Source organism: Lethenteron reissneri, chromosome 8 (assembly GCF_015708825.2).
Source record: "Lethenteron reissneri isolate LAM-NWPU_2019-01 chromosome 8, ASM1570882v1, whole genome shotgun sequence".
Taxonomy (NCBI): Eukaryota; Metazoa; Chordata; class Hyperoartia; order Petromyzontiformes; family Petromyzontidae; genus Lethenteron; species Lethenteron reissneri.
Genome location: NC_083786.1, coordinates 6,573,149 through 6,599,732, shown reverse-complemented (window position 1 = coordinate 6,599,732; position 26,584 = coordinate 6,573,149). Strand labels below are relative to the sequence as shown.

General features: G+C 54.2%; 1 protein-coding gene across 1 annotated transcript in view; it reads right to left on the bottom strand.

Moving 5' to 3' along the window:
- The window catches only part of LOC133361753 (formin-like), a 58,957-nt gene that overhangs the window by 16,624 nt on the left and 15,749 nt on the right, over window positions 1–26,584 (bottom strand). The window contains exons 4-10 of the mRNA XM_061580752.1: window positions 22,492–22,636; window positions 17,849–17,910; window positions 11,992–12,496; window positions 11,362–11,608; window positions 9,324–9,471; window positions 2,741–2,828; window positions 1,128–1,189 (exon numbers count right to left, since the gene is read on the bottom strand). Of these exons, the coding sequence (XP_061436736.1) occupies window positions 1,128–1,189; window positions 2,741–2,828; window positions 9,324–9,471; window positions 11,362–11,608; window positions 11,992–12,496; window positions 17,849–17,910; window positions 22,492–22,636 (1,257 nt within the window). The remainder of the gene's footprint in view (window positions 1–1,127; window positions 1,190–2,740; window positions 2,829–9,323; window positions 9,472–11,361; window positions 11,609–11,991; window positions 12,497–17,848; window positions 17,911–22,491; window positions 22,637–26,584) is intronic.

Here is a 26,584-nt window from a genome sequence, read left to right as displayed (position 1 = left end):
GGCCAAAACCCAGATTCAAACCCAGGCTTCTCAGCCACGCCGGCTCAGAGACGCCGACACAGCCATTATGGATCTTCCCGAGCCACTTCGGCCGCCATCACCTAATTCCATGTGAACTCTGACCCTGCTCGCTCGTGCCTGAATGCCAGCAACTGCGAGGTGGTGGTGGCGGCAACAATGCCACCGCCCCCCCCCCCCCACTCTCAACCGGGCCGCCACCACAACCGCGGCTCCCTGTGAAACCCACACCTTCTCGTTTATATCCTCATCGCGGGTTTATCGCCCGAGAAAATAAAACACACACATGCACACACACTTACGCACGAACACACACGCACGTGCACAGCAAGGGGCCGGTCACAGGAAGGATTCGTAGTGCACGACCTTCACGATCCTGAGGGCCTATAAACCTCTCCCACCACACACAAACACACACATGCTCTTAATTAGCGGCGTTTCTCTGAGCACCGGCTCGTTAACGCTGCGCGACAGATACCCACGCGGGGGGCCCACGCCTCTCCACCGCCAGCTCCCTCCCCGCTGGCAGGGGGCGAGTGTGCATCTACAAGGTTGTCTCACACCCGCCATAGAAATGTGGAGTGTCCGCCGCTGGCTCAGGGCCGTAAAGAGGAGATGAGCAGCCACCCCGACGCTCAAATCGAGCAGCAAATCGCGTTGTTGGTGTTGACCGTGGTGGGTTACATCATCCCACCGTGGTGGATAAAATATGGACCACTTCACTTTGCGGAGAGTGAACGACAGGCGCGGTGGGATTGTCATGGAGCGGCCGGGGAGGTTTTTTTTAAACATAATTGGTGAGCTCGAGTGAGGCCGTGGGGGAAGGGGGGGGGAGTTGGTGAAACTAGCTGGCGGGTCGCAGTCGGGTAGCAGGGCCATTGCTCTAACGGTCGCACATTATTATTATTGTTTTCAATATAGCGTTTTCTGTTAAGGCCACACACACATAGCATTGTTATTGATGAACGTGTTGACTCTGTTAATTGTGCCTGTGCATCACAGCCAACGCAGCAGCAGCAGCACCACCGACATAATTTGGGACAACCCGCGGATGAGCGGCTGGTGCGCGCAAGGGGCCGTCGGTGTCTGCGTCGTGCACGGAGACTCACGTTCTCGAAGAGGGCCTGCAGCGTCTCCAGGTCCACCTGTGACGTGTCCATCTCCAGCACGGCTGCACATTCCACCGGTTTGGGGGCGACACAACCAACGGAGGTCATCGTCTCGTCGTCTCCGCGGAGAGTTCACCCCGCTAACCGTCAAGTGATCGACTTTGCACACGTGTGTTTTGCCGCCATGCGGCGGTGTGCTTTTAGTTATTTGGGGGGGTGGGCGAGGATATAAAATGCAAGGAAGGAAAAACAAGTGAACGATATCACAATTCGCGGGCTGTGTGCATTCCACCGCTCGCTTTACTTTGGGAATAATATTGGGAAAAATGTTTGCCTCCGGACAGGGCGCATCATGATGGAGGCCAATTGTGAAGAACAAATGACGGGATAGACGACGTCCCTGTCTCCTTTATATAGGTCTCTGTGCGAGTCTTTGGGTTTCTGTGTGAGTCTATAGGTCTATGTGAGTATAGGAATCTGTTATGAGTCCATGGGTCTCTGTGTGAGTCTTTGGGTCTCTATGCGAGTCTATAGGTCTATGTGAGTATAGGAATCTGTTATGAGTCCATGGGTCTCTGTATGAGTCCATGGGTCTCTGTATGAGTCTTTGGGTTTATGTGCGAGTCTATAGGTCTATGTGAGTATAGGAATCTGTTATGAGTCCATGGGTCTCTGTATGAGTCTTTGAGTCTCTATGTGAGTCTCTGGGTCTCTATGTGAGTCTATGGCTGATGTTGCTGTAGAGGGGTGGGGAACGTCCGGCCCGCGGGCCGTATAAGGCCCACAAAATCATTTAGTCTGGTCCTGCCAAAATTCAATAAATCTAGGCGCTTTTTTCATAGCAACATAAATTTAATTTTGTATGGCCCGCGAATGATGCTATAAATATCCGAATGGCCCTCGGCAGAAAAAAAGGTTCCCCACCCCTGAGTGTAGAGCCACAGCTGTAATCTTTCACGGAGGTGGATGAGCCAGATAGTCGGTGTCGGGAGGAGCGGAGTGGTGAATCTTCGCTGCTGTGACAATGCCACCTCCTTTGTAATTGTGAACCTGGCACTGAGTCTGCGTTACACGTCCCATGGTTCTGTTCTGGGTGGTGGCCACAGCCCGGAGAGTTTTTAATTTTCCACCAGGTTTCAACCGCATCAGCTGCTGCTGCTGCTGCTGCTGCTGCCATGGTTCTGTGCGAATCCGGGTCAGGGGTTGTGGCCCCACAAGCTCCAGGGCAGGAGATGGAATGCCGGGGATGTTCTGCGCCATCGGCTCTGACGGTGAGCCGGAGGCGTGGGGGAGGGGTCTCATGGACGACAGCCTGGGCACACGTCTCCACGCACCCCGTGGTGTCGCACAGCGGACCCGGCGGGGCTGTTCATAAGCGCAGCCCGCGGCCTCCCAGCTCTTTGGAATTGGACGCGGAGCATTGGGACGAGCGTTTTGAAATGTGCCTGTCTGTAATGTCATGTTGATGCAGCTGGCGGGTGGGGAGGGGGGGTTAACAGAGCCAGCACTCGGGGATAACGATGACGACGCTAACGATTGCACGTGTGGGGTGAGCGTGGGTGAGTGTGGGCGAGCTGTGGGTGAGTGTGGCGAGGGCCGTGAGCTGGCGTCACCTCTCTGGATGTCCTTGATGTCGAGGTGGAGGCTCGACATGAGAATCCCCACGGCTTGCGAGCGTTTCCCGTCCAGAATCTTCGTCACCTGCGCGCCGGGAAGGAACCACAGAGTCTCTAGAGCGGCGGTTCTCAGCAGCCTGCGGCATGGATGCCGTGCAGGGTGAGTTTAGAATGTGCGCGGGGGGAACATTACGCCGACAAAACACGCGAGCACACAACGTGAACCAAGTGCCTACAAACCACCGTATTGCCTCGAGGCATGGACACACGTAACCTCTCCGAGATCGAGACGGGAGATGTATTCGGAAGAGATATATAGGAGATATGAGGACACCGTACACGCGACAGATGTGAAGGATTAAAGCACTCAGGGTAAAAAGCTCACAGCTCGACACTGCGAGCTGTCTCCGCGCACCTCATCGCACCGCTGCAGAGCCGACACGCTTCGCCAAAGACAGCTCACCTCGTTATTGAAATACACAGCCGCGGGAAATGTTGTTTGACATATCACACCAATTCAGCTCGAAGTGAACCCACTGGGGGGTCGGTTTGGCCCGCTCGCCGCAGCGAGCACAGCCCCCGGGCCCTGCGAGACCCAGCGGCGGCCGCATCAAAACCCCCGATGGAGTTCAGAATCAGAATCTGAACATTGATGTATCCTGGAGGAATCCGATGAGCTGCAAAGCTCTTTATCTCAGATGTCCAGTGGGGCGCAGAAATTTACTACAACGAATACAAAGACACGATAGGAGGGCAAGGTATAGGGAATGTAAATAAATCACCTAACAATATACATACAATTTGATTTAAAGCTTTCGTGACTGCAGGCATTAATCTTCTTGGTTCTTTCGGTAAAGTCACGTAGAAGGGAAATAATAAAATGATAAAAATAAAACATAATAAAATACAATTCTCACGACGTTTCGGCCACAACGCAAGCAGCCGTCCTCAGGTGAAGAACAGGGCTGTTGGAAAGACGGCTGTTGAATCAACAAAGTGGCTTATCATGTGGACATTTATAGTAGCCAAAATAATCTAAATAATATAGACGCAAAGCTTTCGAAAGACAGCGTCTGAATGAGACGCTGTCTTTCCGACAGACCTGTTCTTCACCTGAGGACGGCTGCTTGCGTTGTGGCCAAAACGTCGTGAGAATTGTATTTTATTAAGTTTTATTTTTATCATTTTATTATTTCTCTTCTACGTGACTTTACCGAAAGAACCAAGAAGATGAATATAAATACACACCAATAAAACTAAACATAAAAAAAAAAATCTTACCAGATAAAGCCCACTTAGCTATTAGCTTCTTTAGAAGCGACTTGGCCACAAATGATAGCTCAACAAAGTGGCTTATCGTGTGGACATTTATAGCAGCAAAAATTATCTAAATAATCTTGACTTAAAGCTTTCGTAACTGCAGGAATACCTATTTGTTGGGTCTTTCGGTAAAGCTACGTAGATAGAAAAAAATTGATCACGACGTTTCGATCGCAACACAAGCAATCGTCATCAGCAGCTCTCCCGTTATATACGTTTTCACCTGATGACGATTTGCTTGTGTTGCGATCGAAACGTCGTGATATTTGTATTATTATTTTTCTATCTACGTGGCTTTACCGAAAGACCCAAAGACTATGATATAGACACAGCACAACAGCAGCAAGCCGACTGTGATTGAGGCCGGCGCATTCCTCCCATTAGCACGGTCAGCTATGCACGGTGCGAAAGAAGTTCAACATACGTCACATCACCGTCCATTGCTTAATTGACTACTACAGTTACCCATGAATGTCTGTGTGTCCCACGTGTGACGTCACTCCACGTCGACCAGCCCCCCTCATTAATAATCATGAACAGGTTATGTCCTGATTTAAAGCTTTCGTGACTGCAGAGTCATATTCTTGGTTCTTTCGGTAAAGTCACGTGGAAGGGAAATAATAAAATAATATAAATATAAAACAATACAAATTCTCACGACGTTTCGACTGCAACACAAGCATAATCAGGTGTGAAATCCACAACAAGAAAATTTGAAAAATTCGTGAGAATTTTTATTGTTTTATTATTTCCCTTCTACGTGACTTTACCGAAAGAACCAAGAATATAGATTACGTCCTCCACATGGACCCCCCCGCCATTAATAATAATGAGCAGGTGACGTCACTCCACATGGAGGGGCGAGGCGCCTCCTCCCCCCTCCTCCTCAGCGTCAACTTATAACCCTCACGACAATGGCAGAACCCTCACGTCACGTGATCTCCGTAACGTTGTTGAGACATCAAAGTAAAAAGGACGTCATGATGAACAAGCGATTATAACCTTTAAATTAAATAAGTCTGTGTCACCGTGGCCTTACAAATTCCACACGAATTGATGCAATGAATATATCACGTCGCGGTCTGCTTTTCGCTTGCAAGTTTCAGATTTACTGCAATACACCCGTCCTTGGACGGGCAAAAGGCTCGTTTATAAGATTACTCAGTCGCCTAACTCCCCCCCATCCCCCATCGCTCCTAACCCTTCCTCCTATGCCACACCCCCCCCCCCCCACACACAAAATAACACACAGAAGGCAATTTTGCTCGAGGAAGTTGAGTGTTGGGGGAATTGTCATCAACAGTAATGAGGGGACCGTGCAAGCGGACTGCTCCTGCTGCTCCTGCTGCTGCTGCGGGTGAAGTTTCTCCGTGTGTCCCTCAGCGAGTCTCAAGACTCGTAATTGGGGCGGCGGCGGGGGGCGGTGGGCGGCTGCTACTCGGTACATTCCAATTCCATCCATCGATGGGTAAATGCTACTGCCTGGTCTCTGATATTAGTAGCCATGGGGGGGGGGGGGGGCGGTGGTTGCGATCATTGACCATACTTCGCCTCGCTGGTCAGGATCGGGCGCTTTGAGGAAAAGATTTGGCCGATAAATAATTTGAAAGAAAAATGTATATTTGTTACAACGACAAAAATGCCGGCCAACTCTGCATTCGTTAGGTCGTTGTTGTGGGGGGGGGGGTTGGTTAGGGTTGGGAGGGGGGTGGTGCAGGGGCAATTTTTAAGAGCCTGACGGATCCCACCATTCAGGACGTCAACCCCCCCCCCCCCCGACTTCCAAACTCAAAATCACTGCAACCTTTGACCTAGTCGTCTCTCTCCACCGCGCCCCCCCCCCCATTACTCCCCGTCGTATTTAGGTCGATCCCGAGAGTCGCCCCCACTACCGCCGCCACCGCCGCCGCCACATATTAATGTCTGGCGGACAAACACCGCCCGTTATGGATTCCAGAGAGAGACTCGAAGGCGGGGGGGGGGTGAAGAGAGTTTTTCCAGAGCGCTGCGCCAATTAAGAAGTTACAGAGGGGGGGGGGGGCGGGAGGGGGGGGGGCTCTGGCTGCGGTGGTTGGCGCGGATCTGAGGGGGACCTAAGTGGAGATTTCAATGTCCGTTGTTCCGTAACAGAAATAATACGTTAGTGGTAGGAATTTGATTTTGCAATTTGCGGCGTCGCTTTCGATTAGCATCGCGTTCCTGGAGGAGGCGGCGGGGGGGGGGGGGCAGTAACGTGGGGGTGGGGGGGTGCACGCGGCTCGAATCGTTCAGTTTAATCATTTAGAGTGGGAGCCCTCCGGTTTTGTTCAGCGTACAGTAGCGAGTTTTGAGAGTGCAGAGTGAGAGAGAGAGTGGAGAATGAGTTTGGGTTTTTTGTTGCTCGTTGTTGTTGTTCCCAAATGCAATTACTCCGCTGAGCGAGCGGTGAGGTCGAACTAATCAAGCGACAAGCGAAACTCAAAACTTCTTCGGCGGAAACGTTGTCTCGACAGAGAGAAACTATATTTTGACGACACAAAGGCAAAGGTTCTCCCCCCTCCGTATAGCCTTGAGCAGACTTGTTGGGGGGGGGGGGCAAGTTCAGTTAGCGAGCAGCAACCTATGAAGGGCCGGTACGGCACGAGGCTCCTCCGATTCTTCCTCTCTGCTATTTAGATGTTTTTTAGTAATAGATTTTGTCATTTCCCCAGCAGCATCCCGCCTTGCCCTGGATCACCCTTGCCGGCGGAGGTGTTCCAATGCCAAGCGAGTATCATCGGGGAGAAATATTTTAACGAAAGGCGAAGACGCCATTCAGATCGCTCGCAGAGAAACGCAGCCCCCCCCCTCCCCCCCCATTACAGAACGGCCCACGAAAGCGGACAGCGTAGAGTCCGCCTCCGAGATCAGTCTGGCCTTGACTTCTAACTCTTGTGCGTGGCAATATGCTCAGAAGCTCGGTGCCAATGTCGAGGCCTGCTGGCCACGACGCGAGGGTTTTACGAGTTCGTGCAGTTTTGCCGTCACTCCTCCCCGCTTGACTCTCAAACTCCTCTGTGTGTGTTGCCCTTCCGATTAGCGCGGTTGGCTACGTACGGTAAGAAAGAAGTTCAACGCACGTACTGTACCTGCGTGGCTTTTATCGATGAGGTTATGAGAAGCCTTTTGATTCAGTGGAAACTGAACCAGTTACCCAAGCTCGCACAAATCAGGGTATTCATGAATATGAACGACAGGAGAGATTGCCAAAAACATTTACAGAGAATTAACTGCTGCATTGAGATTGAATTAAGCGGTACAACACGAATCAAACAAGACGCACACACACGCGCGCGCGCGCGCGTAAAACCAAAGATTAACATGACACGCGCACTGCACATGTACAGCCCTTCAGCAATCCACTGCTGGATGAAGGCCTCAACACGCATTAAGGTCCAAGGGGTTTGTTCGACCACACTTAACCACACGGGCCATTGCGAGGGAATTTATCCCAGGACCAGTTCCGATATCAGTCGTTGTTGGTGTTAGCCGCCGCTGGCAATTGAACTCGGGGCGCCCGGCTCGTCGTGCGGCGTGCTAACCGCTGCGCCACCACTCGACTCCTCCGCGTGAATGCTGCGGTCGGGGTTGCGGGGAAAGAGGCTTTGTTGTTTTACAGGGCAACAGTGCCACCTCCTGATGGCCAGGAAGCCGGGGCTGACAACACAACCCCCACCCCTCCCCAACGCGGACACAGCCTCGGTGCAACTTCAGCATAATCCACATCAGCCATGGTCGATCCACTGCCGGATGAAAGGCCTCCTCAAGCTGCCGCCGCTTCCCACGATCCTGCGATGTAATTTCCCACCGGGCGCCCGTGCCGAATTCATCGGTCCGTCTCTCACGGTGGACATTCCCTCGGACTCGTTACCTCGCTTGGCTGCCGCTTCTTGTCGTCATCATTCCCGACGGGTGGCCAGCGATGCGTCCTGCTCCGAGCCCAATCTTACCGAATCCGAGCAGTTTTAAATGACAACATTCCCCTGCGTTGCGTGCGTTCGCCAATCCACGCGTTCCTCTTTTTCCGTCACTCCGCTCGACGTTACTTCAGCGAACCCGTTTGCGCGCGTGATTTGTGCGCACGTTGTGAATAAGTTTAGCCCGGCGCGAGCGTTGCGAGGGCGCCGATCGATCCGGCCCGGCGAAACCACAGCACCGTCACGCGGCGACAAAAATGTGTCCCCGATAGTTAAAATAATCCGGGCATAAAGAAAAACAGAGCCGTAACGACTAAGTGCTCCAAGCGAAATTAAACCCCAGCGAGCGGGAGACAATATCAGCGCTCGGACGCCGAGTTGCGAGTAAGCGTCCTGGCGAGACGTCCCGAGCGCTCGCATTAGCGGGATTATTTCTGCGAATCCCCCGAGCTCATCACTGTCACGAGCAACGTCACTCACGATCCTCGCGGCCCATGACTGCAGTCCCGTAGCATCGGGGGGGGAAGGGGGGTGGGAGACTGGACTAGAGGCCCCCTCCCTGCTGATGGCACAGCACCCCCTCCTAAGGACTTACAGCCACGTAAAAAAAAAAAATCGTACAATTTAATGGCAGTGAAGTTAATCGATGGGGCATCCACGGCCTCCTTATTTTGTCGTCGTCTGCCAAAGTGACATTTGCAGCGTTGCGTGTGGATGTGGAGGAGACGAAGCCTCTCAAACAGCCTCCGCCGAGGCTTGGTGGACGTCGGGGACATTGTATGTTTTTGGCCGATTTGTTTGTCTTTCTTGTGCTTTGCACTCGTATCGTGTTTTTTTTTTTTTTATTGTTTGTTGTTGCAACGTTCTGACCCGTCCCTACTGGTCATCTGTTAAAAAGAGCTTTATAGCTCATCGGATTCCTCCAGCATGAATAACTATTCTGATTGCCCGTGAATCGGCGGTGCGGGCAGTGCTGGACCTGTGAGCCATGGGGGTGGTGGTGGAACACTGTGAATTTGGAGGGGGGGGGGCGAATATCCAGTATACGCAGGTAAACGCAGAACCGGCCTGCGCATGGGCATTAGTCTGCGTGTCTCTGTCTCCCCGTTTCTCTCCATCTCACCGCGTGTCTCTGACTCTTCGGCATTCCTCTGTCCCCATGTGTGTAACAGGGCCGCTTTGTGACCAAAGCAGTCTCTAATCTACGTGTCTCTGTGTCTCGTGCCACCCCACCGTGGTGCCCACGTGTGCCCAGGCCCACCCCCCAACACCCCCCATCCCCGCCCACCCACACACCCCACGGCGGTGCCCTCGTAGCGACGGACCTGCTTGGCGCGGGACTTCTTGGCGTAGCTCTCTGCGAGCGGCTGCTTCTTCTCGGCCCGCGCGCTCTTGCAGAAGAGCTCTTCGAACTCGCTCGGATCGATGGGCGACTCGTCGAGCTGCGCCCAGAGACAGCGCGATTCCTCGGCGCTACCACGGACGCACACGTGGACACGCACGCACGCAGAGACATGGAAATACGCACGTGAACATGCAAAAGACAAACATTCCTCCCTATGTAGCCTTTAAAAACCTGTTGGGGTAACTGCTGATAATGAGCAAACACCCCCCCTCCCCCCTCCGCTCTCTGTGCGACTTCCAAGTGGAGGAGCTTGGAGAGCGCTGCACTGCTGCTGCATCGCTGAGGGTCGGGCTCAGCGATCGCTGCCCTCCCAACGATCAGCGGGTTTCTATTTACCCGATTCTGAAGAAGCGGGCAGGCAGTGCGCGTCGCGCTCCACGATGTCCGTTAAGGTTCAGCACGAGTGGCTCACCCCGTACTCTCAAGGTGAGCGGCTCACCCCGTACTCTCAAGGTGAGTGGCTCACTCCTGTGCTCTCCAGGTGAGTGGCTCACCTCCGTACACTCAAGGTGAGCGGCTCACCCCGTACTCTCAAGGTGAGTGGCTCACTCCTGTACTGTCAAGGTGAGTGGCTCACTTCCGTACTCTCAAGGTGAGTGGCTCACCCTGTACTCTGAAGGTGAGTGGCTCACCACGTACTCTCTAGGTGAGCGGCTCACTCTCGTACTGTCAAGGTGAGTGGCGCACCCTGTACTCTCAAGGTGAGTGGCGCACCCCCGTACTGTCAAGGTGAGTGGCTCACTCCGTGCTCTCAAGGTGAGTGGCTCACTCCCGTACTCTCAAGGTGAGTGGCTCACTCCCGTACTCTCAAGGTGAGCGGCTCACCCCGTACTCTCAAGGTGAGTGGCTCACTCCCGTACTGTCAAGGTGAGCGGCTCACCCCCGTACTCTCAAGGTGAGTGGCTCACTCCCGTACTCTCAAGGTGAGCCGTTCATCCCTGGTCCCACCAGGTGAACCACTCACCTTTGCTTGAGCGGCCCCTCCACATCACAGCTCATTTAGCATTCAGGTGCCACAACTCAGAAAGACCAAGGGCACGCGTGGGGTCACGGTGCCATGGCAATACGATCCTTCTCATTTTCACCTCGCCCCGCGCGCTTACTCCTGCCCTGCCACCACCGGTTGGGTTTCCGATTCACCATTATTTTGAATGAGTGCCGCTTATACCAACTGAAGCGTTTTGGGAAACCGATAGTATGGATGAAATTGTGTACGTCCTTCCATTAACGACGTATTTTTCTTGCGAGCAGGTTAAAAAACTTTATCCTGCTCGCCCTCGAAAGACGTGCCGACCGTATGACAACGGGCAGACGCTTATTAATTGGCTGTAAATGGCTTTATATTTATCGTTTGTAGCATCAGCTCACTGCCTTCCTGCTGCTTGTGGTTCCTCCCCGCTCCTCTGAGTCGTTCAGTCTCTGCGGCAGCTTCCGGTGGCGGGAGTGCGGTACAGGTTGACATGATCGTTATTATTGTTGGTAAGACCGAAAGTTCAAATGTGGTGGTGATGAGATTGTGACAGCCACCCTTGGTGGTTTGGTGTCGACTTTGCAAGAGCTGTGTGACCTAGCAGAAGGAAGTGACCTCTTGATGGCCTCTTGACCTTTTCGCCATTAAACTACAACTCAACTCTCCGGTTGTGCGTTCGGGTTGTACCGCGTGCCGTCCGGCGGCACAGTGTCCGGCGTTGCGCTCCACGTGCCGTAAGCTCGTCCAGGGAGCGAATTTCTATTTCGGTATGGAGCGACGAGCGAGATCAGCTCGTATTGGGGGTAATTTCGGATCGCTTCCTGAAGAAGCTCTCAGTGCACGAGGCGAAACGTCGGACGCCGTGCCGAATGACAATCGGCACAACGCGAAGACGCGTCGGAGAGCTGAGCAGCAGCAGCACATCCGCGACAACCCACCGAGACACAGCCCCAACTGCCACCCAAACCAGCCATCGCCTGGCCCTCACCTCTCAGCCTTGATCTGAATGCGGGACCAGTAGAGCGGCTTCATGGGCCGCTTGGGCTCCACTGCCGGCCTCCGGGGCTTCCCCTCGCGGCCCCCACCCAGGCCCCCCAGCGGGGGAGGGGGCGGGGGCCCCCCCAGACCCAGGGGAGGAGGCGGAGGTGGTGGTGGTGGTGGCGGTGGAGGAGGCCCGAGTCTTGGTGGTGGTGGCGCTGCCGGTGCCGCTGATGTTGCTGCTGCTGCTGCGAGACCTGGTGGTGGTGGTGAAGGAGGAAGAGATGGTGACTGTGTCTTGCTGCGAGTCGCCGTCAAATGGTGTTGATGGTGGTGGTGTCGATAGTTATGGTGGTGGTGTTGGTTGTGGTGGTGGTGATATTAGTGGTGGTGGTGTTGGTGTTTCTGGTGGTGAAGTGATGTGGAATGGTGGTAGTGGTGGTGGTGGATCGTGTCCAACTGCTAGCAGTGGTGGAGATAGTGCTGGTGGTGGTGACAGCGGTGATGGTTAGATTGTGCTCTGCTGCTGGTGGTTATGATAGAGTAGGCGCTGGACAAGAACAACAACAATAATAAGAACAACAAAAATAAGAACAAAAATACTGCGCCGTTCGTGTTGGTGCTGCTGCTACTACCAAACCTGGTGGTAACGGGAGTGGCGGTGGACTGTGTCCGGTTGGTAGCGGCGGTGGTGGCGGCGGCGGCGGCGGTGGCGGTGGTGGCGGCGGCGGTGGCGGCGGCGGCGTGGGCGGCCCAGCCGCCGGATTTTTCGTCACCGCGCCGTCAGCGCCCAGCACGCCGAACGCTTCCTCGGCGCTGAAGAACTTCTTGAGGCGCACGGGCACCGTCCTGCCGGTGTCCTCCTCCCCGCCGTCGGGCTGCTGCAGGAAGCCCAGCCGGTCCGTCTGCACGAGCACGTTCCTGAAGGCGCGCGGGAGGTCCCCATCGCGGGTGTCGACGCCCACGTCCCGGGTGCCCCGCGTGGCCCCCCGCCGGCCGGGCCCCGGGAGTCCTCCCCCCGCGGCGGCGGCGGCGAGGTGCAGCGCGGAGAGGTCGCACTGGAGGTCGTCCACCTTTCTCTCGAGGTCGGCGACCACGGAGGCGTACTCGCCCCGCACTTCGAACGTCTTCAGGTCAAACTCCTCCTGCACGCGCGTGACAACGCCGCCGCCACCACCAGCACCACGGTGACGACAACGATGGCGATGATGATGACGATGATGAAGGCAAGGATGATGGTAATGGTGCTGATCATGACACGGTGTGAAATTGTGTATAGCACAGTAGAGGGGGGCACAAGTGGTGCATCTGCCAGTCATCTCGGTCAACCCGTGGCACCTGGGTCTGTCCCGTGACCTCCTGCTAGCGAGCCTTTGACACCTCAAAGTGCACCTGGCTTGGCACAGGCACCGTGGTGATGTGACCGTCACTTAAGAGCGATGGGCGGGTGTTGGTGTTGATGTAGTTCTTTCGTCAATCCACTGCCGTGCGCAGGGCCAGACTACACCACAGGCTGAGGAGGCCCTCGTATCTGGTAAGCACTTCTTCAGGCCCTCCCCGTTGCACGCTGAAGTGGCAGCCGAGCGGCGGTAGCGCGGCCATCGCAATTTTTTTGTCCTTCAGTGACGATGACATCAGTTGTGACTTTGCCACAGGCAAAGCCAGCAAAGCATTTTGGTTCGAAGAAATGAGCACATATCGAGTTATTTGATGATGTAGTTAGGTCGAGTCTAATAAATGTGTTCAGTTTACATATGTAAATAAATAAATAGGTTTAATAACTTCACAATGAGTTGTCGCAATATGTAAATATGTAATACATACTAATTCCCTACCCTCCTATTAGCTTTAGGCCCCTCGACCTAAATCCGGCTTTGGCCGTGTGGATTGCACAGGGAAATTTGACCATACTTCACCACGCTGGTCACAGTGCGACTCCACTTAGACTATGAGATCTGATGGGGTCGTACAGCAACGCGACTCCATCGTCTGCCCGGTGGGGGGTGTGGGGGGGTGGGGGGGTGGAGGGTGGGAGGTGGGGGGGTGGGGGGTGGGGGGTGGGGGGGTGGGGGGTGGGGGGTGGGGGGGTGGGGGGTGGGGGGTGGGGGGTTGGGGGGGTAAACGCGGCGCGATCCGCTCGTGCCTTCGGCAAACCGTCACGTGCCGAATAATGTGCGGCGGGCAGCCGTGAATAAAACATGAAGCGGCAACTGCTGGCGAGCGACTCACAATGAGCAGTGCATCACGGAGGATCTGTTTTATTCATGGCGAGGTTTCCGTATTAATGCCTCGGCGCTTGGGGAGGTTGAAGAGGCCCTTGCTGCCGAGGGCTTAGAGTCAGAACGGCGGGCTTGTCTGGGCCGAGGACTCCATCCGGCAGTGGCCTGATCGTGGCTGATCAAGGTGATCAAGATGAACTGAAGGTTACGCACACGGGAGCCGTGTCTCGCTGGTCGTGGCGGTGGCGGTTCACGGTCAGCGCACCGCCATTGCCCCGGTATCTCCCCTCTGCCTCTGTCCACCCAGCAGTGCGAGTGGGCACAGCCATAGCGAGTCGGGTGGCAGGTCACGGGTGGTGGGGTAAAGCGTGGGTACTCCTACCTCTTCCAAGGCATCGGGGCGCGTCTGGTCAGCATGGAGTAATAGGCCAATAACACCAACTACAGAGAGGCTCTCCAGAGCTCCGCCGAGTGGAGGAGGCCCCTTCCGACAGCGGTGGGGTGAGCGACTGATTGCAGGGCTGCACCTTTACCTCTCGGAATGTGCCCACTGGGCACGCCCGGGCTATATTACGCTAACGGGACGAGGCTGCTGACACGCGCGTAGTCACAATAACGCGCGCACGGCGGAGACAGAGACCAACACCCGTACGCGGGAGCGGGCGACACAAACGCGCGAGTTCCCCGTTCAGCGTCGTGTTACCACACGGCGGATCTGAAACATTAGAATCTTTATCTGTCCTAGAAGAATGAATGCGATGAGCTACAAAACTTTTTTTCACAGACGTCCGGTATATATACGCGATGCAACTAGACGGACGAGAGAGAGGAACATACGGGACAGGGAAAGTACCGACGCCAGGATAATGAGTGACATCAATCAAACTGCGAGGGGAAAGTGAGCGTGCGTGGGAAAGAACACGACCTCCTCAGACCGGACAATCCACGCATCCGAGGCACAGGCACGACGATGGGAACGAGAGGCGAGGTGTCCTTAGTCATCGGCCACAACCTAGCCACCAAGGAATCGCAACCCCTTTTGCTCCCGCGAAAACGACCAGCCCGTCCTCGCGCTTGCACACGAGCTAACACTCCATCGCTCCATCTACACGATGGGCGTCACCCTCGGGAGTGAAAATGGTCAAGACCCAACGACCGGAGTGGCAGCCGCAGGAGCGGTGAAGCTGTCGCCCCGTAAACGCGAGCACGACACAGACCGTCGCGGGTAAAAAGCGTTCCGGAGGAAATTACTTTCCCTTGGAATAAAATAAATTTCTCCCGAACTACGTCTCTCCTGCCCGAGCACGACTTCATTCACTGAACAAAAGCGTCACCGAGTCTCAAGTCCCAGTGGTGTTTTTGTTTCGGAGGGTCCCGCTACTTTGGGATGTTTGGCCAATTCCGTTTAGAACGACGAGATGCACGTGGAGAACTCGGAGGAGACCCACCACGCACGCTCGCTCAAGCGCGAGCGTGCGTGGGGAAGCGTTAAACACTTCCCCAGTCTCCGCACGAATAGATTCAAGAATCTGTTTGCTAATTGTTACCTTCATCTTCGTGGCCGCCTCTCGCTGCCCAAGCCTACAACTCCTGGGCAATCCCAGGCAGAAGCAGCAGCAGCCGCCACCACCAGAGTTAGGTTGATGCAGTGTTATCGTTTCATTGGTCTGCGATGGGGATTGTTAGGCCACCGCCCTGTAATTTCTACGGGAAATTGCCGCATTCCTGCTGTCAATTGGCCCCTGTAAAGAGGATATTAAACGCGCGGTGACATCACATGGACATAATTAGTTATGTCTTTGTGCCCCCCCCCCCCCCCCGTTAAACAACACGCTGCACGCACAGAGCACCGCGTACACAAACTCGCGTGCGCGCTTACGCACACTCATTTTAGGCTGAGTCGACCTAGGCGAGGCCCATGACCGGTTCAGATAAACGTCATTGGTGTTCGCGCACACAAAGACAAAGATCCCCCGTATAGCCTTAACAGACTGTAGGGGCAAGTGCTGTTAGCGAGCACCTATGAAGGATGGCATGACACATACATACACTCACGTGAAGACATACACGCACATACACACATGCATTCAAAGGCAAATATACTCAGTGTAGCTTTTCACAGACTGTTGGGCCAAGTGTTGTTAGTAAGCACGCACACGCACGCACGCACACACACTCACACACACTCACACACGCACACTCACTCACACACACACGCACACACACACACTCATTCACACACACTCACACGCACACTCATTCACACACACTCACACACATACTCACACACACTCACACACACACAAAGCCAAAGATCCCCTGTGTAGCCGAATAGTCTGTTGGGCCAAAGTGCGCATACAAAGACCCCCGTATAGCCTTAACAGACTGTACGGGCAAGTGCTGTTAGCGAGCACCTATGAAGGCCGACACGCCACACGAGGGGGTGGGTGGCCAGCACCACGCCCGGCCGCCTTTGTCACCCTGGTGGCGATGTTTACACACCGGACAAGGTACTAATTTGAGACTGAGTCGACCTAGGGGAGGCCCAGGACCGGTTAAGATAATCGTCACTGGTGGTGACTATGAGCAGGAATCGAACTCGTGTCGCCATGTTCGTAGTGCAGCGCGCTCACCACGACACTACCGCTCCCCATGTGCACATACAACGCTGTGCCACCGCTCCCTGCGCACGCACTGTCACACTCACGCACGCATGCACTGGCACAGAACGCTCTCACCCCGGTGCACAGATACGAGAGCGGAGCGGCTAAAACCGTCGCGACGCCGCAAGACTCTACATTCGTGACAAGCGACACTGAGAGCTGCATCACCGCAAACCACGACTCTTCCCACAAAACCAAAATCCTCGACTGCTCAAGGAGGTGGTCGCCCCCCCCCTCCAACACCACGTGGAGGGAGGGGTTCACTGGGAGGCCCCAAGCAGAAATTATTCTTGTGGCCTGCTCCCATTTCAATGCGTAGGCAAGAGACGGAGATGCAGTGAGACGAGAGTAGACATGCAGGCAGACAAGAGGGAGGAGAGACATTAATTCACTGTGTTTATGTTAATTCGCTTCGACATGAACGTTAAGCTGAAATTTGGTGAACATTTTATCATTCCGTGATTCCGTTGCCCCTTGAGCCACGTGGGGTCGTGTCCCCTTGTGCTTGGCAATGCTGGAGCCTCGCACCCCTGAACCCGGCGAGCTCAAGGGCCCTCGAGAGGGCGGCTCGGAGCGGGCGATGGCGCCCGGGCGTGCGGGGGCCTGCAGCGACGCGGGACTCAACACAACGCTCCCCTCTCTTCTTCCTCCTCCTCTCGCTCCTTCACTCACAAGACCGCTACCCCCTCCCCACCCCTAACCGAACCGAACCCCCCCCCACACCTCCGTCCCGCCTCGCCAGGGCAGGCAACCACACCGCACGGCCGCCCATCTCTCGATCTGGCTCCCGTGGAACATGTGGAACTCGTGACTTGACAGTTGTCGTCGTGACTTCGACTACGATGATGATGAGACACCGCTACTTGGGTAGGAATTTTTTTGGTTTGCCTGCAAAACTTTACGGTGTTGTTGTTTGGCGGAGCTCTCCGCTGCGTTGAAGCACCAACTGCATCTTCCGCCTCTCCCCTTGACCAGCGGCTCTACTCGCAGCCCAAACCAATTCTCTGATCTTTCATTGAACTGCCTCGTTTTGCCGGTACAACAGTCACACGTGGCTGGGGCTCGTCAATAGTTGGGGAGGCAGCTGCCAAGGCCGTATCGGGACGCCAGACCGCCCCCCCCCCCCCCCCACACAATCAGCACAAGCAGGCTCTCCGAGGTGTTGTCGGGTTTGTACCGCCGTGTGATGTTTGGCACGATGATGTCCGACGTTTCGCTCTATGTACTGGGCGCTTCTTCAGGAACCTACATTTACAATCAGGTGGAGCGATGAGATTAGCTGGTGTGCAGGCGCTACCCAGTAAAACGTGTAAACGTTGGTTCAACGTTCCATGCTTACTGGGGGTGCAGGCATTGTTGCAAATTGAAATTCAGCTCTCGTGAAAAGGCTCCCCAGCCCGTGGAACGGAACGTTCCCCGTTGCGCCAAACAATGCGCGGTACGAGCACAGACACAGAGAGAGAGAGAGACAGACGCATGGGGGGAGATTTCAGAACGGGAGATGGAGGCAAGGCACAGAGGGCAGGCACCACGGGGGGAAGGCGCGAGGCTAAACCGAACGCGCGCAACAAACTCCTTCGCCACGCATAGGAGAGGGACAGAAACGAGGACGCACCTGGAGGCTCCTCAGGGTCTCGTGGTGTTCCCGCTTGAGCCTCTGTACCTCCGCCAGGTGTTCTACGTGGGGGGGGGGGGGTGCGGAGGCGCGTCAGTGTTAGGCAAGGATGCCCCGAGGAAGAGTGGGAGACGAGGTTACTCCTCGTTACTCCGTCAACTCCGTGGTGTTTCCCCGGCGTTGCGCGTTCACGGCCGAGTCGACGTGCGGCCACGCCCACCCCTGATGGTCCGGGTCGGAGTGATTGACACTTTCAGAGCTCATCATCATCATCGTCATCATCGTCATCATCACACGCACGGCAGTGATTAATGCACGAGTTGTGGGGTAGATGCTACACCCCCCCCCCCGCAGCCTCCCTCACTCCCCCCTCCACCCCCACCCCACAGCGGTGCCCCCTTACCTGTTGGCTCCACCCACATGCCCGCCCCTCTCCCATCTGCATGTCCACAGGTACTCCCCCTGCTACCTGACCCCCATCCTCAACTCCCAAGACCCCCAGCATTTGCACGGACCTCCACCTTCCATGCCAACGTCAAGATCACACGGCAATCATCGTCCAGTCAACGTCGTCATGCAAATCATCGTCACGTTCAATAATTGTCATCAAGTAACCATGATCATGATAAAAGTATCATCGTTAACACCACCACGCATGGACTGTGTAACGAGGTGGGAGCCCACATAGAGTGCGGGTTGCTGAGCCTCATGTACATGCAATAGTTTACTTTTATCGCAATCCCTAAAATTTGGGGCAAGTTCCTTCTCTGAGAATCGGCATATATTTACGTCGATTCATTATGAGTGGAGAAGGCGAACGCTCTGCGCGGCGCTTGACGACCATTCCGATACCAATCGAAGCGCTTAACTTTGCCGGCGGGATCAGTGGAATCCCTCACAAACGTCTCGCTCAGTGACGAGGCTCCAGTGGCAGCGCGCTCGCCGCTCGTTGTAGAGGTTCCCGGTTCATTCCCAGCGGCCGCTCCGATTAATACTGCGGTTGTACAGTGGATGCTACGATCTCGTTTAACGTCACGGTAAAAAATTTGGCCAAATTAAAAAAATGATACGGCAAATTTTTCAATTGTAATTTACATATCAATCACGAGACTCGGTGAGGCCATTCCCGGGTCAACACGGAGAAAAAATTCGAGTTCCGTCCACCGGGGAAGTACTGCTACCAATCCCTCCCAGAGCAGGAAGGTATCCTCAGTCATTCAAGGTTTCAGGGCTCAGCCCCAATATAAAATGTTACAATTTTTTTTTACAAATTAAGGGACGGACGTGGCAGTCTCTCCTTCCTTCACTCGTGACCAAAGCAGAACGCACGGCAAGATCGCGTAGTCACTCACGACGCCACCGTTTAGCGTTTTACATTTGCTTTAAGCTTACTTAACATGGATATGTCATGCCCCCCCCCCCCCAAACGAGGTCACGTTAACAGGGTTGCTGTCACAGTGCCTCTCCCATGTTGCCTTCGTGAACGCTGTCGCCCCAACCCCCACTCATCCTCCACCGTTCATCTTGGGCCTCAACACCAAATGGCCACCGCCGCCTCTTCTTCCACCGCAGGTGAGCATGCACAGGTGAGATGTTAACCCCACGATCTCACTCAATCCCGTCGGGGCTCACGCGAAGAGGCGCGCTGTTAATCCCTCTCGATGTCATTGTCGCAGACTGGGGTTGGTGGGGGTTGGGGGAGAGTGGGTGGAGGTGGGCACCTGCCAAATCTCGCTGAGCGCGCGCAGCTACGCGCGCCGTGCGGCATTGTCTGTGGGCCTCCGTGACGAGGGCGCAGAGCCAGACCTTAGCGTGGGGGCTCACGTCGAGGAATTTCCATTGTGCGGTGTCCAAGGGCTGGACGGCTGCCGAGGCCCTCACCTGGCAGTTGCCAGGCAACCGGAGCTGAGTGAGCTGCGCCGCTGGCGGAGTCTGTGACTGCACGCGGTGTCTTCTTGGTTCTTTCGGTAAAGTCACGTAGAATGGAAATAATAAAATAATAAAAATAAAACATAAAAAAATAATATAATATATTTTATTATGTTTTTTATTATGTTTTATTTTTATTATTTTATAAGGGAAGTAATAGACGGCTGCTTGCGTTGTGGCCGAAACGTCGTGAGAATTATTTTATTTTCTTGGTTCTTTCTTACCGAAAGAACCAAGAAGATGAATCCCTGCAGTCACGAAAGCTTTAAATCGAAAATTATTTCATTATGTTTTATTTTTATTATTTTATTATTTCCATTCTACGTGATGACTTTACCGAAAGAACCAAGAAGATGAATCCCTGCAGTCACGAAAGCTTTAAATCGAAATTTGCTTGCGGTGCATCTCGGGTAAAATCCTCAGGCCCTCCATTCGCCATGCGCCGCGTGGTGTAAGAACTACATTGTCGGCAGCAGGTCAGGTTGGGTCCCCAATATTTGATTTGTCTCGCACGGTCGCACCACCGAGGGCTATTGTATATCTCGTGGTTCGTCTTGCCCCACCAATCGCATCGCTACGCTCACGGTCTCGAACATGTCACGCTGTAAGAGGGGCGGGGTCCGCCTTCGCAATAATTCGGCCACTACAGCTTCGTAGCACCTCTGTGCAATCGTACGTGACTGCTCTAATGGAATTTAAAGAAAACGTGGAACGTAACTGAAAGCATTTTCATAGAAATAAATGTAAACCGCGTTTTAAATAAGTGTTGTGTTCTTTTACACTGTTGTTGAAAACATATCTCATGGTGGCTGTCAAGGGGGTCCCCCAACTCGTAGCTTTGGCCACCAGGGGGGAAGCAAGGCACCCCCTGCCCCCCCACTTCATGTGGCCTCAGCGCGGACCAACAGTTCCCACTCACGGCTGTCTTACAAACTGTCTCTTGGTGGCTGCACAAGCTTCTGCGAGTGAGATTCCTCATTCCAGACGATCTGCACGGCCACACTAATACGTTGCTGAACCCTCCCACGTGCCCTGCTCGGGAGAAGAAGGCCCATTGCCTGAAACGTCGCCGATATATATTTTGCATTATAAGGCCGCACGTGTTGTGTTATTGTTGTTTGTCGCACCACTGCCAACACAGCAACGTAATCAGCAGCGTCGCCAACTCTGCCGTAGAGATTTAAGGGAAAAATCTTATTTCACCTTCATATTTGACATGATTATCTCGTCAAAATGTAAACATATTAACGCCGCCAAAACAAATTCAACAGTTACGTGGCCGGTCCCAAAATCTATTATGAATCATGATACCGTCCGAGAAACCCTCCTACGGTGACCTCAACATGTTTATTACTTCCCTTCTACGTGACTTTACCGAAAGAACCAAGAAGAAGATGTTACGCAGTTCTGTGCCGTGCCTGGCACCAGAGGTAAGAATCCATCTAAGCTGCACCAATCGATTCTGGGGAAACCGTGACAGATGGCAACCCCAGCCACAGCCGGAATTAGCTAACGAGGCTTAATTGTGTCTCAAACCAGCCCGCGGCTAATCCCCCCCCCCCCCCCACACAGCGTCAAGACAAACATCCCTCCACCTCCCCGTACAGCCCTGAGCACGCAATTGGGTGCAAGTTGCTGTTCGCGAGCGAGCGGCACCTATGAAGGCCGGCACGGCACACGTGGGACGGGGTGGTGAGTCGGACAGCGACCACGCCCGGCCGCCTCCGTTGTCTCTCCGGTGGCGATGTTTACGCGCTGCTCCAGGTACTTGCATCCTAAGGCTGGTTTCAAATATTCGCCACGTGTCGCTGCTAGACCGCTCCCCATCCACACGTAACGCTCGCTCGCGCGCACGCAGTTGCTTTGTGTAATTTTCTAAACAAACAGTGACCACACCCAAGCAGATGTGGCAGATGAGATGATTATCCCCCGGTATACACTCGCGAACGTCGGGGCAATGTTTGGCATGCGGATTGGAATTGTCGGCACGGTCAACTTCGGGGCAACGTTCCGTTGTTGTGCTGGGGTCGCCGTCAGGGTTCAAACTGAAGCGGACATCACTGGAGCAGATCCTGCTCTTCATGACGCCCTCCGTCTATGGGGCCGTCCATAAATGACGTCACGCGATTTTGGACGATTTTGAGCCCCCCCTCCGTCGTCACACGGCGTCACAAAAAGTCAGACCCCCCCCTCAAATATGACGTCACAAAGCTCTGCCCCCCTCCCCAAAAAACACATGCTTCAAATCGCTTTAAACTATTGTCATTGTAGTGCGTATTTAATGTGGCGCTGCACTCTGATGTTGTAGGAGAAAACATTTATTAAAAAGTCAATTTAATTAAGTAGAACGTGTTTATATTTATTGAAAGTTGCGCATTTTTACGTGACGTCACATTTCTCGCGTGACGTCATATATGGACGGCCCCTATTGTATGTGTGACCTTATCTTCCTTATCGAAATCAGCCATGCTCAACCCACTGCTGAATCAACGGCTCACCAAGGTACTGACGCGCCCAGGTCACCGTTGCAAATGAGATTTCCATCTTGGCCTGCTTAGCTCTCACCTCGTTACACCAAAAATACTTCGACTCGACCTAAGCGGCGTCGGATTTGGAAGCGAATCCTCCGGTCCGGTAACGTGAAGCGCAGCAGGTGCGGGGGCGAGTTAAACCCTGCGGTCTTGGTAAACGCAGCGCGAAGGGGAGGGACCCACCGGCCTCCGTGTACTTGAGGCCCAGCTTGTCCTCGTCCGCCGCTGGCCGCGGAGGCGGCCACACGGGGCCCAGGCGCCCCGGGCTGCAGCGCTCCTCCGAGTGCTCGGGCCCCGGGCGGCCACTGGGGCTCGACGGCGCTGCACACTGAGAGGAAGGGCGGCCACGCACGTCAACAACAACAACAACAAACACACGAGACAAAGATCAACCGTGTAGCCTGTAACCGACTGTTGGGGCAAGTGCTGTTAGCGAGCACCTATGAAGGTCCGGCACGGCACACGAGGGGGTGGGTGGGCCAGCACCATGCCCGGCCGCCTTTGTCTCCCCAGCGGCGATGTTTACACATACTCATTTGAGGCTGAGTCGACCTACGGGAGGCCCAGGACCGGTTCACATAATCGTAACTTCTAGATTTGAAGCTTTCGTGACTGCAAGGATTCATATTCTTGGGTTTTTTCGGTAAAGTCACGTAGGTAATTTTTTTAATTAAAATTAATAAATGTAAAATAAAATAATATAATAATATAATATAATACGTGACTTTACCGAAAAAACTCAAGAATATAATCGTCACTGGTGATGGTCGTGAGCGGGAATCGAACTCGGGCCGCCGGATTCATAGCGCAGCGCGCTGACCGCTGCACCACACTGACCGCTGCACCACACTGACCGCTGCACCACACTGACCGCTGCACCACACTGACCGCTGCACCACCCGCACATACAAACACCCCCACGCATGGAGACACACGACAACAACAGCTGCTATCCTCCACGACGTGACGGTGGTGATGTCACCACAGGGCTCGTGCCAGGATAAGTGCACTTTGAGGTTACGGGGTGAAGTGTGGAAGGCTAGCTGCTGGTAGGAGGTCATGGGACAGACCCAGGTGCCGTGGGTGGACTGACGGAGTGGACTGGCAGACGGCACCACCACCTGTGGTACCCACTGTGCCAGCTACACATATACAGACAAGGTTCCCCGTGTAGCCTACGCAGACTTTTGGGGCAAGTGCTGGCACTGCACCTCACACAAATACAGACATGCATGCAAACCCACACTGGATATACCATTACATGCACATTCATTTTCCTAGGCTGAATGCATATACTGTACATCGTTTACATTGTGTATGTATATGCGTGTGTGTAAATGGCCTGTGGGAAGCAGCAATGAGTTATTGGTGCGGCGTGTAAACATCAGCACTGGGGAGACAAAGACGGCCGGACGTGGTGCTGGGCACCCTCCTGTGCCGTGCAAAAACAACTCCCTACCTCCTCGTTGGTGCCAGACGGCAACGCTGTGGTGGGCAGTGCCGTGGGGGGAGCGCCAATTTACATTGGCCATTCCCCTCATGGCGTTTGTAACCAACCCAGTGGCTAAATGGGGGCTCTGGACAGGTGCGAGGGGCTGGTAACCCCTCCACCTTTAATTAATTACCACCAACCCACAATACAAATTTACTAATAAGTTTGTGCCGGAGGCCCCGGGGGGACAGGCATCTGACGTCTCCTAGCCAAACCCCATTTGGCGGAGCCAGGAGACTGAATCCTTATCCTCGGGGCTCCTCCAGAAACAACAAAAAACCACTACGGGTGGCCACGTGGAATGTTCAAATGCTCACTGCGGAGGAGAGGCTGCCACTCCTCTGTCGGGAGCTGGACCGGTGCCGCCTGGATCTCTGTGGTATTCAGGAAATCCCGGGGACCGGCTCTGGCTCCTGCCACCATGAGGGGTGGACAGTCCTCTACTCGGGGCAGAAGACTGCCAAACAACAGAAGTGGCTCTTCTTCTGAACAAAATAATGAAGGGGGCGTGGGAGTGTGGCAGTGTGGCAGTGAGGTGTGGGAAGCTGTAAGCCCCAGGCTACTTTGGGTTCGCCTTCCCATCAACCAGAGACGAGGAGTGGTGGTTATGGTTACTTATGCCCCCACCGAAGACGAACATCCATGGAGAGATGCAGGCAAGGCCGATGTGTCAGATGCCTTCTATGACCTGTCACAGGTGCTAGCTAAAATGGCCCCTCAGGATAGAGTCATCTTGTTAGGTGACTTCAATGCCCGAGTTGGTCATGCTTCTAGCACCTGGTCTGGAGTGATTGGAAGGCATGGGCCAGATCAGCTCAATAATAACGGCAGGAGGCTGCTAGATTTTTGTGCAGCCCATGGGCTTGTAATTACCAACACGCTGTTCCGGCATCGACGCATCCACACAACATCATGGATGCATGCCAGGTCCGAGCAAGAACATCTGTTGGACTACATAGTGATGGAACAGTGGATGCGGGCCCATGTCTTTGACACCAGGACCTGCCGTGTACCTGAGCTGCCAACTGACCATAGACTTGTCAGCTGTAAGATGCGCCTGCATCTTCCACTCCGGTGGTGGGTGTACACCCTGGACCTCATTCAAACCCATAATGGCATGGTCTCAGCTAGCTGATGAAAGATTGCAAGCAAGAATTTCATTATCGCTTGCAGCTGGGGTTGGAATCGTCCCCCACTCCTGATGTCGAGGGGAAATGGGCGAGGTTTAGGACTGTGGCTCATACAGCTGCAATGGCTGCTTTTGGTACATGGTTGAGACCTCCCCAGAGACCCTGGCTGACAGAGGAGGTGTCCAGGCTGGCTAAGAAAAAGCGACAGGCCCACTCTCATCGGCTACAGCGTCCTACGTCGGAGGATGAGGATGCTTACCGCAGCCTTCGCTCAGAGGTTCGGAGAGCCTTGAGGCGCTGCAAGGATAGGTGGTGCTCGTGGGTTGCTGAGGAGATGGAGTCTGCCTCAATGGCCCGCGATCACAAATCGCTCTTTAACTCAATAAAAAAAGTAACCTGCAGCGCCACACCTATTACCATAATTAGGAGAAAGAACTGTTATCCAATCTCTGACCCCCAGGAACAGGTTTGCAGATTTGCTGAGCATTTCTGTGTGGTCCTGGGGGAGTGGAAATCCCACAGCCTGGAAAACGTGGGACAAAGTGGGGATGACCCTGTTGAGGCTGCGGTGCCTAAAATATTGGAAGAAGTCACCCCCTGTGAGTGGCTGGCTAAGGTGCCATCTGTTGAGGAAGTACTGAAGGCGATTCGGAGTCTGAGACCAGGAAAGGCACCGGGGAGAGATGATCTCCAAAGCGAAATGCTGCAGGAGAGTGGCGTCTGTGGACAGACATAATAACAACAGTCTGGACCACTGGACGGGTTCCGCAGGATTGGAAGGATGCCCTGGTGGTCGCCCTCTTTAAGAAGGGGGACCACACAGACTGGAACAACTACAGGGGCATCTCACTCCTCAGTGTGCCGGGAAAGGTCCTGGCAAGGATTACTCAACATCGCCTTGCTAGGCACGCCGAGGAGAGGCTTGCGGAGCTCCAATGCGGTTTCAGAAAAGGGCAGTCTTGCACAGATGTCCGTCTGCTACAGCAGAGGTGTAGGGAATTCCAACAAGACCTACATATCTGCTTTATTGACATGGTCAAGGCCTATGAGACCATCAGTAGGCCTGGGCTCTGCGTTGTTCTTCGTGCTTTTGGGGTCCCTGACTCTCTGCTCACGATCATTAAGGACCTTCATGATGGTGAGCGGGCCCGGGTAAAACTATGTGGCCGGGAAGCGGAGCCATTCCTTATTCACCTTTGGATGTGACAGGGATGTCCTCTGGCTCCCACATTATTTAACATCTATTTTGACCACGTAGTTTGTGAAGCCTTTAATAGCTGTACCGGAGGAATTTCCATCTGGTACAGATACAATGGGAGGCTGATCGATGCCCGGGTGCGGTCAAGGGATGGCTCCCTAGTGCTCAACCACGTTATGTATGCCGATGATCTGGTAATTGCTGCTCACTCAGAGGAGGAGTTGGAGGCGCTGCTGCTGAACCTGGAGCTTGCCACGAAAAGGTGGAGCCTTACCATAAGCCCCACTAAAACTAAGCACCTGCCTGGGTATTTTCTACCATCGCACACTCCACCCCCACAACTCCCAATTGGTGATAGGGCAGTTGTGGAGAGAGTGGAGAGTTTCCCATACCTGAGCAGTGTGCTCATGACCGGCTCGAGTTTAACAGCAGAAGTCTCACTCCGAATCAGTCGAG